Consider the following 16,748-nt stretch of genomic DNA (forward strand, 5'->3'; position numbering starts at 1 on the left):
TAGAATGGTGTGAATTTACCCCTCATGAAGTTGGATTTCGGAAATATGGAGCATTTATTCGAACTGAAGATTTTGGAAGCGAATTCTTTATGGGACATCTCATACACAGAAGAAAAGAACCCAAGATTTGCTTATTACAAGGTAAGATCAGGAGAAATGCACGTGTCCTCTAATATATAGATATAAGTTGACTCTGTGCTTTACTCATGCCATGTTCCTGTAAGGTACTAGCAGGAACGTGGGATGCAGTTACGGGACGCAGGCAGAGCAAGGGTTAACAGGTTTATTTACAGGGGGAATACTCCACGCAGGGAGGTAAAGGGTTAAACAATATGTATAGCAAAGGATTTTGCAAGGTGAAGTACAACGGTACAGTTAACGGCAGTTCAGTAGCAATCGTATCAGGAAGTCCTAAAACTGCAGCTCCTGCTGTGAAGTCTATTGCGCCGGTAGTGGCTGGCGTGATGCCCTTTCTAGTGGGGTCAGACAAAAGACCATACACCCTGTCTTCTGGTGACAGTGGTCGGTCTCCGATACCTTCTGCTGCCCCTAATCCATATACTGTAGTGGCTAAACAACGGTGAGGGCCACAGTCCTGTACAAGCCCAGAGTGGCTCCGCAAGTATACGATGGCCAAGTAAAGTCACAAGTGTCTGGGTCCGAGATTTATTAGCACAGTCAGGGTGTAAGTTAGTCACACTCCTGGTCTCTTTCAGGCGGCACGCGCATGATACTCACGATCCTGAAGAGTCTGGCACCTGGCTTTATGTTGGTCACCGGGTACACACTGCCTGTCTATCCCTCTATGGTCTCCGTGGTTGGCGGCAGGCGCTGGTGCTCCCCGGACAGAGCAATCCTCTCTCTTGCTGCTACAACACCCGGCTCGGATCTGCACTGTGTGCACGGCTCTGCTCTGCTGACATAGGTCCGCTGGCACCGCTCTACTCTGCACAGCTCTCTGCAGGCAGCTGGGGCTCCTTCTATGTGTCCATCACCACACCGACACTCTCTGGTGGGGGAAGCAGAGCACGATGCTCACTGCTCTGTGCGCTGCTCTCTGCGCTGCCCTCTGTACTGTTCTGTAGTGGCGCAAGACTCCCCCACTTCGCGCACTTTTCCCTTTTATCCCACTGCTACTGTGCACACTTTTTTTTCTCTGCCCACTCTCTTGGGACTGCAGGAAGGTCTGCTTCCCTAGTGCTTCCCCAGGCAATAGGGGAAGGTCCTCCTCACTCAGGCTTCCCCCCGGGAACAATGGATGCAGCCTCTTCAGTTCCGTTCCCGGCATGCAGGTACCCGGCGGTCGGGTCAACCTCTCTACGTTCCATCCATACATTTCCTGTAATAAACTAGAACTAATAGATACAAAGAAGAGTTTTTTGGGGGGTGGGGGGGTACATATTCATGAACTGCAGTTTTACCAATTCTGATCTACACTGTGTGCAAAATTATTAGACAAGACAGTATTTTGACCGTATCATAATTTTTATGCAGATTTTCCAACTTTGAGCGTTATAAATTTGAATGCTTATTGGATGAAGCAGAACAGGTGATGTGTACTTGTGTACTGGCGTCGACTGATGTGACTACTACTTCCATCAGCCTAAGCCTTCTGCCACTAATAACAGCGTGATCAGGCGTGGCCGATGGGAGTATTCATCAGCCAGCGCCTGTGCTCCAAGTAAATAAATTGGAAAAAAAAAACACATGAGTTCCCCTGTATTTTTAATAACCAGCCATGCAAAACTGACAGCTGCAGGCTACAACCCTTAGCTGTCAGTTTTAGCATGGTTGATGATGGAGAATAGAGGGGTCCCCATCCTGCTATTTTATTATTATTTAAATAATTTAAACAAAAAACTGCTTGGGATCCCACCTATTTTTGACAATTAGCCAAGCTAAAGCAGACAACTAGAGACTGGTATTCTCAGGCTGGTAAGGGTCCATGGATATTGTCCTTGTAGTCTCATCAGCTGACACCAGTGACCGTTGTCAACTTTTTACCTCTGATCACAGCTGCGTGCTCACGCTGTCATTTGACAGTGTGGGAGCCGTGGCCGTCTGACCGGCGGTAATGATTTTACCGCCGATCAGAGGCAGTGTTTGCTGTGCTGTCATGCACATCACAGCACGAGTAACACCCGGTGTTCGGGGGGCCGAACCCGAACAGTAGCACTGACTTCCTGGTGAAGTCCGTGTTCGGTGTTCAGTTACGGACGCAGAACTTTACTGTTCGGGTTCTTCATCTTTACTTGTGAACCCTTCTTAAATGATAGATTTATGGTGAAAGAAAAGTCACCCCTCTGATCAGAGTCTGGGAGGCTGTGGTTGGTGCTGGCCAAAAAGTTAATTGTTAGATTTAAAAAAATAAACTCCATGGATGGAGTTTGTCATAGAAAAGAAGGGCAGCTACTGTATATTGGTGACTGAATTATATATATTTTTTTAACTGTCAAATGTACAGTATTTTTGTACATTTTTAGATTGGCTGTTATTCTCGCTCTAATGTAAGAAAATAAACTGAGGCTGGTTTCACACTTGCGGTTTTTTGCGCTGCGTTTTTGCACATATATGCGCATGCGTTTTTTTCCCCTATACTTAACATGGGTGCGCATTGTATGCGCATGCGTTTTTTTGTAGTGTGCGCCCGGGCGCACAAAATGCATCCTGTTGCATTTTTTGTGCGTCCGACCTGTCTCAAAAAAATGCATGCGCACGCAATGCGCACGAAATTCACCCCAAAACCCATTAAAGTCTATGGGAGCGCTGACGTGCGCATGGTCGTGCGCACGTCAGCGCAAAAAAAAGCATGCTTTTTTTTGCAAAAACCATGCGCAAAAAACAAGAAACCGCATAAATGCATGATGCGTTTTTTATGTGCCTTTGCTCTGCGCACGCAGCGCAGTGCAAAAAAAAGCAAGTGTGAAAGTAGCCTGAGATTGGAAAATTTTACTTTTTTCATGGAGTTGCATAATAATTTTGCACACATATATTTTCCTAAGAAAGACAAAACTGCACTTTTACTTTCTTAAATATTCAGGTTTCAGGTTTGTTAACCTTTTAGATTGACCGACCGCACTGTAGTTGTTCCATACTAAAATTCAACATAAAAAATACAAATTGCATAATAATTGTGCACACAGTGTATAGATTCTGAAAAATTAATGTAATTTACACTCTTCATGAACGTTATTTCACTTTTATTAGTCTCCTAAGACCATTTTTGCCTCATTGGACTTAATCAAAACAATGTTTTTTTGTTTGTTTTTTTGGTGCTTTTATTCACATTTTCTCCAGGTGTCTGGGGCAGTATTTTTGCAGCCAACCTTGATGAGATTTGGGCCAAGACATCAGGCACCGGAATACGCTGGTTTAATTCATTGACTGATGTTATCAGGGTAATAGGTAAGGGATGATTAAGTCTTTATTATACATATACAAATGCAATTTTTTTTTTTATGCTCAAAAGATTTTAAAATAAACAATGAAGCAGCTCTACCAGAGGTAGAATATTTTAATCAATGCTATATTTAACACAAAACCAAAAGAAATGAACTGGAGTATATGTTGGTATACATGCAACGTGTAGAAGCATGTTCATGCTGACCATTAAATAAAACCTAACATAGCAACAAAATGAACATATACCCTTCTTTTAAGGAAAAAAACAAAGGTGCATGTCAATAAAATAGGATACATAGTAAATACTGTTTTTTTATTTAAAAAAAGCTTAAAAGCCAGCCCACTGGGACAAGGTGTACACAATCGGGAATGTCCAAACCTCTAATACTAAAACCTTACTTTTACGACTCTGTTGCCGTGTGTCCCAGGACCAGGGGCTTCTTCCCTGTCCCTAACTCTAGGGGCGCCCTAGCTCGCCCTCTTCCCCGGATTACTTCTGATAGTGATGACGCTGGGGTCATGTACCTTGCCTTAGCTCCTGAATTCGCCCTCAGTCTGTACCTTTCCCCCACCCAGGGATGAGGGGAGTAGTAGTGTACCATAATATACCAACCAGACTAACAAGGTAAACCGAACAGGGATCAAGGAAAATACCAATCATACAAATATACTCACACAAACAGCAGAGGTAAACACTGCGGAGTGGAGGATGGGGTAAAACCAAAGTAGGAGAAGGAATGGAATTAGCTCACAACCAAAACCTAGCAAGTCTCTGATAAATCCACCAGACGTCCTCCCATCAATAGCAACAAACCACCATCTCCTAACCATGCAGCATGAAGCTATCTCTGGAAATGAGTGCTTGTCAGGGCTCAGAATATATGGGAGATGGGAGTGACCAACAGTGAACAGCGGAGAGCCTTAATGCAGGAAAGCTTTCAGGAGCTCTCAACTGAGCAGATTAAGCCCTGCACTGCTAAAAGAAACCTGCTCCATTTAATATGAAGGTGAAGTATTTCTAAACAGTGCAGGAGTAAGAGAAATCTGTGTTCTGGCTCATCTTTGTCATGGTAAACCTGTGATACTTGCCATGTGTCAAAAATTACCTCAATGTGAATAAGGGCCAAGAAGGACCAGGGCCCAACTATGGACATTCAGCCATGGCAAGCTATATGAATTTTATGCCCATTGAGACTCCCTTAGGATGCAACATACTGAACACTTGAAACGTGAGTTGGAGACTGATATTCTTTTGGTAACCTTGCAGTCTGCCTCATTATTATGGATATGAGCTTGTTTACAAAGTATTCATTTTTTATTCATATATATCTGCATTTATATCTAAATATAACAGAAATCCGGCGTACAGGTGCTTACTAAGAGTAGCCATCTCCATATATAACTGAGAAAATAAAATAGCTCTCTGTAGCGCTATAGGATTCAAACTTGAAATATATGAAATATTGAATTGCATTACTGCTCTATAAAATAAGAAAACTTGAGAATACTTGGCGCATAAATTGGCCAATTCATGTGCACTCTGCAGCCATGATAAGGCGATTCTCGTTCAGGGGACCTATTCTATTCTGACTCCTCTCATGGGCTGATAGTCTACATTTAAATGAGAAGGTAGGATCCTGCTGTAATTAAAACAAACCTCCAGAAATTGAAGGGTGGAGTGCTCAGTGAGTGAGCCAATTTATGCGCTAAGTATTCTCATTTTTTTTCTATTTCTAGAGCAGTAATGCAGTTTATGTTTCATATATTTTGTATTTGCATGCTATGTTACTACAGAGTGCTACTTAATTTTCTTGGTTATATATGGAGATAGCTACTCTTAGTAAGCACCTGTACACATCTGATTTCTGTTTGGATGTGAAAGTCAGTCTTTTGATATTAGTATACATAGGCTCTCTGACTGAGCACTTCAGCCTGTGGTGGTTTTAATTACAGCAGGATTCTACCGTCCCATATAAATGTAGGCTATCAACCCACAATAAAATTTCCAATAAAGATAGGTTCCAACAACGAGAATTGCCTTTTCGTGGCTGCCGGGTACACATGAATTGGCCAATTTATGCACCAAGTTTTCTCAATCTTTCCTAATACAATTCAGATTTCAGATTTTTCATGTTTGCATGCTATAGTGCTACAGTGTGCTACTTTATTTTATTTACATTTACGACCATTGTGTCTGTTATATTTATGTGAACTATTTCTCATGCATTTATAGCTGTCTATTATTGTCATTGTACTCATACTGCCTGGATACCTATGTGCTACCACCTTTCCGTCTTTATGAATTTTATGCATATTTTATAATATATGTTAAGAAATTGTTATATTTAAGCATAAGATAAGGCAAGTGACACTTAGCGAGTGTCTTGCTTTTAAGTAATCCGTTTGGGAAAGGGGGTGTATTTCTGTCTTGTACTGTAATTTGCAAAAATGCAGTTATACACGTATATTTTTCCCCCTTTCACTCTAGATGATTGCAGAAAATTTCACTTTCGTGATCCAAACCGTCTAGAGACTCGTTTGGTCATGCCAGGAGGGATTGTTTCAAACATCTTCCAGGATTTTTTTAAGTCCCGTTTCACTGCTGGAGAACTGTATAACTTTACCAGAGGCCTCTACCTTTATAAGGACTATATGGGAGTAAAAGAGTTTGTGGCATGGAAAGGTAATAAGGAGTTTTTATACACGTTGGTAAAGATCATGGTGATTTTTTTTTAGATTTATGTCTATGTACCTGTTGAGTTTCCATTTGTCTTAAATATCATGTGTATGTGCTGTACATCTCTCAGGAAATCACTTGGATGCTTTCCCCAACCATTTAACCCCAATGGAGGAAAATTTATACCTTGTAGATGGAGGTTTCTCTATAAATTCTCCTTTTCCACTGGTGCTACAGGCAGAGAGGGATGTTGATATCATATTGTCCTTCAACTACTCTTGGAAAGATCAATTTGAGGTAGGTCAAGTCTAAAGTGTTAGTAGAAACGTGCACAGGTGGTCCGTAACCACTGACGGGTGAAGTTAATAACATTGATTATCTCATGAAAATGATGGCTGTCTAGGGTTGGGATTTAAGTAGCAAACAAACCGTTATTAGAGCTAAGGTGTTGGAAGCAAGAAAAAAAGACACATGTAAGGTTCTGACAATGTTTTCTCGTGACATATTGTACTTCATGTTAGTGGTAAAATTTATTTGATATTACTTGCGTTTATTTGTGAAAAAAATGAAAATTTGGCGAAAATTTTGAAACTTTCCCAATTTTCCAACTTTGAAATTTCATGCCCTTAAATCACAGAGATATGTCACATAAAATACTTAAGTAAAATTTCCCACATGTTTACATCAGCACAATTTTGGAACCAAAATATTTTTTTGTTAGGAAGTTATAAGGGTTGAAAGTTAAACAGCGATTTCTAATTTTTACAACACCATTTTTTTTTTTAGGGACCACATCACATTTGAAGTCATTTTGAGGGGTCTATATGATAGAAAATACCCAAAAGTGACACCATTCTAAATACTGCACTCCTGATGGTGCTCAAAACCACATTCAAGAAGTTTATTAACCCTTCAGGTGCTTCACAGGAATTTTTGGAATGTTTAAAAAAAAAAATGAACATTTAACTTCTGTTCACAAAAAATTTACTTCAGATCCAATTTTTTATATTTTACCAAGGGTAACAGGAGAAATTGGACCTCAAAAGTTGTTGTGCAATTTCTCCTGAGTACGCTGATACCCCATATTTGCAGATAAACCACTGTTTGGATGCACAGCAGAGCTCGGAAGGGAAGGAGCGCCGTTTTACTTTTTCAACGCAAAATTGGCTGGAATTTAGATCGTCGTGTTTGGCGAGGCCCTGATGTGCCTAAACAGTGGAAACTCCCCACAAGTGACACCATTTTGGATACTAGACCCCCTAAGGAACTTATCTATATGTGTGGTAAGCACTTTGAACCTCCAAGTGCTTCACAGAAGTCTATAACGTAGAGCCATAAAAATAAAAAATCATATTTTTTCACAAAAATAATCTTTTTGCCCCAAATTTTTTATTTTCCCAAGGGTAACAGAAGAAATTGGACCCCAAGAGTTATTGTGCAATTTGTCCTGAGTACGCTGATACCCCATTTGTGGGGGCAAACCACTATTTGGGCACATGGCAGAGCTCAGAAGGGAAGGAGCGCCAGATTTTACTGTTATGGTTTACAGGTGCCATGACCCACTGGGAGAGCCCATGAGGTGCCAAAACAGCAGAACCCCCCATAAGTGACCCCATTTTACAAACTACACTTCTCAATGAATTCATCTAGTGGTGCAGTGATCATATTGACACCATGGGTGTGTCACAGAATTTTATACCATTGGGCAGCCATGCAGAGAGACTCAGGAGGAACAGAGAGCTGTTTGCCTATTCAAGTGAATGGGTCTGTGCACATGTCAGTGTGTTTCCACAGACTGTGTGTCCATGGACAAAACATGCTGACGTCAGTTTTTTAATGTCAGCACAGGCCATAAACCATCCAGCGCACGTGCTAGAGATGAACCAAGTGACTATTATTATTATTATTATTATTATTATTATTATTATTTATTGTTATAGCGCCATTTATTCCATGGCGCTTTACATGTGAGGGGGGTATACATAAAAACAAGTACAATAATCTTAAACAGTACAAGTCATAACTGGTACAGGAGGAGAGAGGACCCTGCCCGCGAGGGCTCACAATCTTCAAGGGATGGGTGATAATACAGTAGGCGGGGGTAGAGCTGGTCGTGCAGCGGTTTGGTCGATCGGTGGTTACTGCAGGTTATAGGCTTGTTTGGTAATCAGTTTTGAGGTTATGTCAAATAGGTATGTGATATGACAATCGAATAAAATAAAATAATCACAGCTGGAATAAAGGCCTCAACTATGTATTACCACTCATCAAGCTGATGGACGGAGGATGAAGGTCTCTGATGATTCTCTCTTCTGTCCTCGTATAATTTCCCTTTAAAGATGAGGATTGAAATAGTCATGATTGTGTGGAACTGATATGGTTGGCCAATCGATTATGTCTACAGAAGAGAGACAGAAAAGTGAGGTGCAGGTAAGTAGATCCTCAAAGTTGCGTAAAACCTAGATTTTACCAGTATGCCAAACTTGTAATCAAAAAAGGAAAATCCAAGTGGGGCAGATGATCATTGTTGGAATAACTCTAACAAAGGGTATAGAATTTTTATTTTTTTTTATTTTTTTTTAATGGGTGGGTAGTACAGGAGGGGTAGGATGTGGAAGACCTAACCGGATATTTAATCTGGTCCTGGTCTATAAGAGACACACTTTCACCTGTGACTTTTAAGGATTTCTACTTCCAATAGGTGGCACTAGAGTAATAGTCCTGTTCCTCTCTGAAGAGGCAATTTGCGTATTTATTTTCCCGTAAGAACATTGCATGGCCTATATATCTCCTGACCCGAACGTGCAAGGACTGGCCTGTTACTCTCCACAAGGAGAAACGTTACCCCTTTAGATACCGGTTATGTCATGATCCATGCTGGATCATGACTGATATAAAGCACAGGTAAGCTTTTTTTCCCCTAAGGCCTGTTTCACACTTCAGTTTTTTCTGTCAGTCAAAATCCGCCAAAATAGCGGAAAACGGATCCGCAGGCGGACTGACAGAAACGGGGGACCGGCGGATGTACGGATCCGCTGATGGTAAAAATGAGAGAGAGAGAATTTTCTTCCAGCAGCCAGACAAGATTCAGGGTTAAAAAGGGAAAATGCGGATCCGCGGGGCAAAAAAACGTTACAGGTTCTGTTCGATGATCTCAGCGGACAGCAAAAATTTGGCGGATCCAACGGATGGCCATCCGTCAAGATCCGCCGGTAATGCAACTCAATGGGGAAAAAAACGGATCCGCCAAGCAAAATGGCGGATCCGTTTTTTTGGCAAAATGGCGGATTTTGACTGATGGTGACAAACGGAAGTGTGAAACAGGCCTAAGCTGTGCTTAAGGTGTTTTTGCCCCCGGTGGCCATTAGGATTATTGCACTTTGTGTCGTTTGTTCTAAGTTTTCCCCCCGGTGGTGGTGAGCGTCATTGCACTCTAGTTTCCTTTGTTAGTGCACATGATTATAATGCAGGTGTGATTGCTGGCTCTGCTATAAAAGAGTCACAGGTGTTGCAATCAGTGTTGGTGATAGTGTTCATTTCAACCATCCTTGGTGGAGGAAGGAGCTGGAGATCAGCTCTGACAAAGCCTGGTGTGAAAGGAGTCATAGGGGATTTTCTTAGCTCTGACAGAGCTTGGTGGCAGCGATTCAGGAGGAGAGCTGCATGCTGGTGGTGGACTCTGTTGCCAGGAGCAAGTGCAACACAGTAAAGCTAAGTTGTGTTTCCCAGTTTGTGTTTTCTCCTTAGTGTGTATTAGTACAGCGGTGGGGCCAGTGCCTGCGCCACCCAGCTCCCTAGCAAGGGATAGGTGTAGGGTGTGCTAGGGTGAAAGGTATCCTGATTGGCGTCCGGTGCGGAACCGGTGTAGGGAACGTTAGGAGCGTTAGGGACACTGACTCAGGGGAGTGCAGGAGATCTCCACGTCCCCGCTCCCTATCGCAGGGCCCACCGTTGTAACGGTTTCCCTACCCCTTGTCTTGTTGTTTTAGTTACCGGCCTGCGAGCCGTGTCACACAGGACAGTATCACGTGCCGCGTCCTGTTGTTTTAGTTACCGGCCTGCGAGCCATGTCACACAGGACGGGTCCACGTGACAGGTTACCTATGAAATCTACAGATAACCTCCTACTATATGGTTGGATCAATTGAGTGAGTGTCTTGAGAACCTAGCAATGACTGATTTCCAGCAGTGTGTGCCTGAGGGCAAGCCAGTGAAACTCCTTTTGGATCAATAAATTCGACATGTGTAAATAATAAGCCAAAATTGCTGTTGGGAGTTGCTAGAAGATAAGTGTACTGCAATCGGAGCTGAAACTTTAGACAAGTTCATGTACAGAACTCCCTGCCTTTGAAACGCTGTGGATGCTGCTTGGTAAATATTTTGATAGAACAATTTAAGGAAATAAAAAGCGTACATTTCTTTTAAAGCAATGGGTATGAGTGCAAAATATGTTTATTTAGATAGGTAACGCCATATTCATCACAAACAAGCTTCTTTTGTTCATTGCTTTCCAAATTGTAGACTATATTTGGGGTGGAGTATTGAAATGAATGAGCTGTGATGAATGTGAATGCAATATATGTCCTTACTATTAAACATATTGCAAATAACAAATATTTATTGCTGGTGTATACATGATGCTGACCTCTTAATATTACCCAGCTGAGCCAAATGCGTTTATTACCTCGTCAACATCCCTCTGCTGCCTTGAATCTGCTGCTTTCCATTTTTAGTTTGATCCCTGTGTTAGGGAAAGGGCTACACACCCCCTATGACGCTGCCCAATTGCCACTAGGTAGTATCTAAAACTGGTTGAACAACGTGATCTTACGAGATCTCCCTGTTGCGAATATGACTTCTCTACATTCAAGTTAGTTGTCTTACATCATTCTATCGCAAATCAAGACGGTCTCGCAAGGTCACGCTGTTCAACCAGTTTCACATGCTGCTAAGTGGTGATTGGGCAGCATCATAGAGGGGAAGAACAGCATACCACAAGAGTATAAATTAACAAAACACAATATTGGTCCACAAGCATGTCTGGCGACAATAGAAAACAAGCATATTTTTTGCAATGGATTGCTGTAATTTAAAATGAAAATCAGCGACTGATTCAGAGCAGCAAAGGGATTTTGGCAAGGTAATAAACTCATTTTTTTGGGTACATGTGACAGATTTTTAACATTTTTTGCCCTTCGCTTCTGAGAATCACATTAAGACTTAACACTATTCAAATCAGCACAAAAAATTCCTGATACTGGGCAGTGTTAGCATCTATTGTGGCAACACTGCAGACTAATCCCAAAGAAGAATCTACTATGCGATACAGAGTCTCTAATGTCAAAATGAGCACAAGTAAATAAATGACCTATATATTACATAGGTACAAAAGTAACTATAACTGAAAAACATTAACAAAATGATTAAAGACCAAGGCCAGCACCAGTACTAACACGTTTTGGAAAACTATAAAATACTTGAATAAATATGCAGGACTAATTACTCAGTTGTCATTAAAAATAAATGTTAACCCTTTTACTCCCAAGGGTGGTTTGCATGTTATTGCCTGGGACAATTTTTACAATTCTGACCACTGTCGCTTTATGAGGTAATAACTCTGGAACGCTTCCATGGATCCCGGTGATTCTGACATTGTTTTCTCGTGACATATTGTACTTCATGTTAGTGGTAAAATTTCATTCATATAACTTGCGTTTATTTGTGAAAAAAACGGAAATTTGGTGAAAATTTTGAAAATTTCACAATTTTCCAACTTTGAATTTTTATGCTCTTAAATCACAGAGATATGACACTCAAAAAACTTAAGTAACATTTCACACATGTTTACTTTACATCAGCACAATTTGGGACAACACCATTTTATTTTTAGGGACCACATCACATTTGAAGTCACTTTGAGGGGTCTATATGGTAGAAAATACCCAAAAGTGACACAATTCTAAAAACTGCACCCCTCAAGGTGTTCAAAACCAGATTCAAGAACTTTATTAACCCTTCAGGTGCGTCATAGGAATTTTTTCAATGTTTAAAAAAAAAAATGAACATTTAACTTTTCACAAAAAAAATTACTTCAGGTAACAGGAGAAATTGGACTGGAAAAGTTATTGTGCAATTTGTTCTGAGTACGCTGATACCTGATATATGGGGGGGAACCACTGTTTGGGTGCATGGCAGAGCTCGGAAGGGAAGGAGCGCCGTTTGACTTTTTCACTGCAAAATTGGCTGGAATTCAGATCGGATGTCATGTCAAGTTTGGAGAGCTCCTGATGTGCCAAAACAGTGGAAATCCCCCAATTGTAACTCCAAACCTAACCCTAGCCCTAACTCTAACCCTAATGGGAAAATGGAAATAAATACATTTGTTTTTATTTTATTATTTTTCCCTAACTAAGGGGGTGATAAAGGGGGGTTTGATTTACTATTTATGGCGGGTTTTTATGTTTGGCAGCTCTCACACGCTAAAAGACATTTTTTATTGTAAAAATAGTTTTTGCATCACCACATTTTGAGAGCTATAATTTTTCCATATTTTGACCCACCGAGTCATATGAGGTCTTATTTTTTGCGGGACGAATTGACGTTTTTATTGGTACTATTTTCGGGCATGTGACATTTTTTGATCACTTTTTATTCCGATTTTTGGGACTCGGAATGAACAAAAACCAGCATTTCATTAATTTCTTTTGGGGGGTGCGTTTACACCGTTCCGCATGTGGTAAAATTGATAAAGCGGTTTTATTCTCCGGGTCAGTACGGTTACAGCGATACCTCATTTATGTTGTTTTTTATGTTTTGGCGCTTTTATGCAATGAAAACAATTTTATATAAAAAATAATTATTTTTGCATCGCTTTATTCTGCGAGCTATAACTTTTATTTTTTTGCTGATGACTCTGTTTGGCAGCTCGTTTTTTGCGGGACTAGATGACGTTTTCAGCGGTACCATGATTATTTATATCCGTCTTTTTGATCGCGCGTTATTGCACCTTTTGTTCGGCGGTATGATGATAAAGCATTTTTTGCTTCGTTTTTTTATTTTTTAAGGGGTTCAATAAAGGTGTTAACTAGTGGGCCAGTGTTATAGGGCGGGTCGTTACGGACGTAACGTTGCCAAATATGTGTACTTTTATTGTTTGTTTTTTTTTTATTTTCAAAAAATGAATTTATTAGGGAATATTTTTTTTTTTTTTTTATAAATTTATTTTTTACACTTTTTTTTTAATTTTATTACATTGTCCCGGGGGGGGCATCACTGTCATGTGACAGATCGCTGATCTGTCACATCACAGATCGCTGTGACAGATCAGCGATCTGACACAGGCGCTGCACAGGCTTCCTCATGCTTGCGCTCTGCAGGCAGTGAGGAAGCCGGCTCCCTGCAGGCCCCCGAAGGTCCCCGCCGCCATATTATGTCTGGGGACCTGCAGGGAAGGAGGCCTCCAGAGCAGCGCAGCACATCGCGCTGCTCCGGGGGTCTCAGGGAAGCACGGAGGGAGCCCCCTCCCTGCGCGCTTCTCTCCTATGCCGCCGGTACACTGCGATCATGTTTGATTGCAGTGTACCGGGGGTTAATGTGTCGGGGGCGGTCCATGACCGCCCCTGACACATAGTGCCGGGTGTCAGCTGATCGCGCTAGACGTACTATTCCGTCCTTGGGACTTAGGTCCCATGTCACATGGACAGAATAGTACGTCTAATGTAGGAAAGGGGTTAAAGTGGATGTGTCACAACATATCACAGTTCAAGCTGCACTTATTAATTTTTCTGCACCTGATGAAGCCGGTTTATTACTTTGAAAATTAATTTCAGAATGGCTGAATACTAATGGATTAAAACTTTAGTCCCCACCCACCTCCACCCATTCTGACAACTGCGGCTTGTACTCAGCAGTGTAAGGCTATGTGCACACGTTGCAGGTTAACCCGCAGATTTTTCTCCTTCGTCTCATTGGGGGACACAGAGACTGTGGGTGTGTGCTTCTGCCGTCTGGAGGCTGACACTAAGTATACAAAAAAAGAGTTAGCTCCTCCTCCGCCGCATACACCCTCGCCCCCAGACCGGGCGTAACTCAGTTTTTGCTTAGTGTCTGATGGAGGCACACGCAGTCTGGAGCTCCAGACTAGGTTTTTTTTTTTTTTTTTTCTCTTTTTCCCTTTCTTTGAAGATAAGACAGGGGCGACGGATCCTATAGAGAGGGTCCGATCTCCCCAAATCACCAACGGGCGACCACGTGTGAGTAGTCCTCCACGTGTTTTCTCTCCCGCATCGAGGGACACATCTGGGACTTTTCCCCAGACGACCATTTTTCTTTTTTATTTTGTAAAGAGGGGCAACGCATCCTGATGAGAGGATTCGATTTCCCCATGAGCTACAACGGGCGAGCACGTGTGAGCGATGGGCGATCCCCAACGGACTCCACGTTTTGTTCCTCTCCTGCAACGCGGGATTTCAGGTTGGCCCCTTCCACCCCTAGGTAGTGACACCAGGGGTGCAGTTGGAGGCGCAGGTGAGCCAGGGGATCGAAGCATCCACCCCCAGTAGCCTCCCCCTCCCCGCCCAGGGATGGGGTTGAGAGCACCCCAAGAGAGCCCCCCCGGCGGCAGGCTCACCTTTGTTTGTAGGGTCACCCCCCGGAACGGGACCCTCCAGAAGGCGCCGCGGGGCTGTCTGTTCCCCCGCCCGACGGGGTTACTTCTTCTCACGGGGCCCGACTCTCTCCCCGGTGGAACCCGGTGCGAGTAGTGGGCGGCGGAAGGGACTCCACATGCGGCAGCAGACGCTCTGCGGCTAGAAGTCCCGCCGGCGGCCGCGGTATGGGGAGATCCGCAAGGCCGCGCGAGGCCTGCCCGCCCCTTCCGGTGGTAGCCGGAAGCCCCGCACACTGACTTCCGGCAGCCCGGGGGGAGCGGCGGGCGCGCAGTGTCCGGGGAGCGCGCGCCCTCCTCCCCCTCCTCGCAGGTCCCCGCCGGAGTACGGCTGAAGCTCCGCCGGCGGCCGCGGTCCCCGCTGTATGGAGAGGGCCGCGAGTTCCGCGCGAGGCCCGCCCGCCGCTTCCGGTGGGGGCCGGAAGCCCCGCCCACTGACTTCCGGCGGCACGGGGAGCGCGGCGGGCGCGCACAGTGACCAGAGGCTCCCGCCCCCCCTCCCCCTCCTCGCATTTCCTCGCCGGAGTGCGGTCGGAAGCCCCGCCGCCTCTCTCCAAGGTGCATCGCAGTGCCCCCGGCGAGTAACGGCACGTGAAGCAGCTCGTCCACGTCTCGGGGTTTTCGCTGCGTCCAGAGCACCCCATGGAAGAGGGGGGACGTTACCGGTGGGTGAGTGCAACCCCGTTTCGAGTGCCGCACTGGTTGTCAAGGAAGGGGTTACCCTCCTCCTCCTACCCTACCCTGCAATATGTCTGGCAAAGGGAAAGCTCACTCTTTCCTATACGCTGTTTGCATTTCCTGTGGGGTCAGGCTGCCTAAGGCGCAGCCGGGTAAATTTTGCGAAGCCTGTGAGTCGGAGCGAGCCCAGGAGCCCCCCATTGTTGCAGAGCCCAGGGGTCAGGACCCCCCAGAATGGGCAGTGTCTTTATCGCATTCTATGATGTCCCTTACGAAGGCAATTGAGTCCCTTCGGGGCCCGGGCAGGGTCAAGGATGGTGGTCTGCCAGCGGAAGACAGCTCGTCCACGTCTCAGGACCCTTCGTCCGTTAGGGGCCGCTCCAGCACCAGACAAGCTCATGGTAAGAGAGCTCGTTCTCCGTCGGCCGGGCCCTCTGGGGAGTCGGCGGCGATTTTTAGGGCATCTCGTTCCCTGTCGCCAAGCTCAGGAAGCGATCAGGACGAGGGCGAGGAGGAGGAAGAGGAAGCCTGGAATCCAGAAAGCCTGGGATACCAGGACTCGGTGGACAGCCTCATTGAGGCGGTCAACCAGACTTTAGAGATCGAGGATGATGTGTCCACGGCCTCAGGTCACAAGGTCTCCTTCAAGAAAACCAGGCGTCCGCATAGAAGGTTTGCCACACATCCGGAGTTCGAGGAGCTAGTCCAGAAACATAGGGAACACCCGGATAAGCGCTTTGCAATGCAAAAGGCGCTGCAAGCAAAGTATCCGTTCCCTCCTGAACTCCATAAAGGGTGGGTGGAGTCGCCAGTAGTGGACCCACCGGTGTCACGTTTAGCATCAAGATCGCTATTGTCGATACCCAGCGGTTCTTCTATTAAGGACCCAACTGATCGCCTCATAGAGGGGCTTGCCCGCTCAGTGTATGAGGCAGCAGGGTCGGCTCTGGCCCCCTCCTTTGCGGCTACCTGGGTGGCTAAGGCCATGGTTTCATGGGCAGACACTCTGCATAGGGCCCTCCAAGACAGGGATCTGCCCGCGGAAATCTTGGAGGTGACAAATCAGATATCAGGAGCGAGTGATTATCTCGTCGGCGCCTCTCTGGATGCGGCCGAGTGTTCTGCTGTGGCAGCAGCAAATGCGATCGCCGTAAGGCGAGCATTATGGCTGAGATTATGGAAAGCGGATTCTATCTCTAAAAAATCCTTGACCTCATTGCCTTTTCAAGGCAATCGATTGTTCGGTGAAAAGCTTGATAAACTTATCTCAGAAGCCACAGGGGGGAAGAGTAGTTTTCTACCGCAGCAGAAGAGTTGGCCGGCATT

The 16,748-nt window shown here is 44.4% G+C and overlaps 1 protein-coding gene across 3 annotated transcripts in view; it reads left to right on the forward strand.

Moving 5' to 3' along the window:
- PLA2G4F (phospholipase A2 group IVF) overlaps nucleotides 1-16,748 on the forward strand; it is a 224,317-nt gene that overhangs the window by 178,096 nt on the left and 29,473 nt on the right. For all 3 annotated transcript variants that reach the window (XM_073577857.1, XM_073577855.1, XM_073577856.1), the window contains 4 exons: nucleotides 4-141; nucleotides 3,298-3,405; nucleotides 5,891-6,085; nucleotides 6,210-6,376. In XM_073577857.1, the coding sequence (XP_073433958.1) occupies nucleotides 4-141; nucleotides 3,298-3,405; nucleotides 5,891-6,085; nucleotides 6,210-6,376 (608 nt within the window). The remainder of the gene's footprint in view (nucleotides 1-3; nucleotides 142-3,297; nucleotides 3,406-5,890; nucleotides 6,086-6,209; nucleotides 6,377-16,748) is intronic.

This window comes from Dendrobates tinctorius, unplaced genomic scaffold (assembly GCF_039654945.1).
Source record: "Dendrobates tinctorius isolate UK_male_01 unplaced genomic scaffold, ASM3965494v1 ptg000057l, whole genome shotgun sequence".
NCBI lineage: Eukaryota > Metazoa > Chordata > Amphibia > Anura > Dendrobatidae > Dendrobates > Dendrobates tinctorius.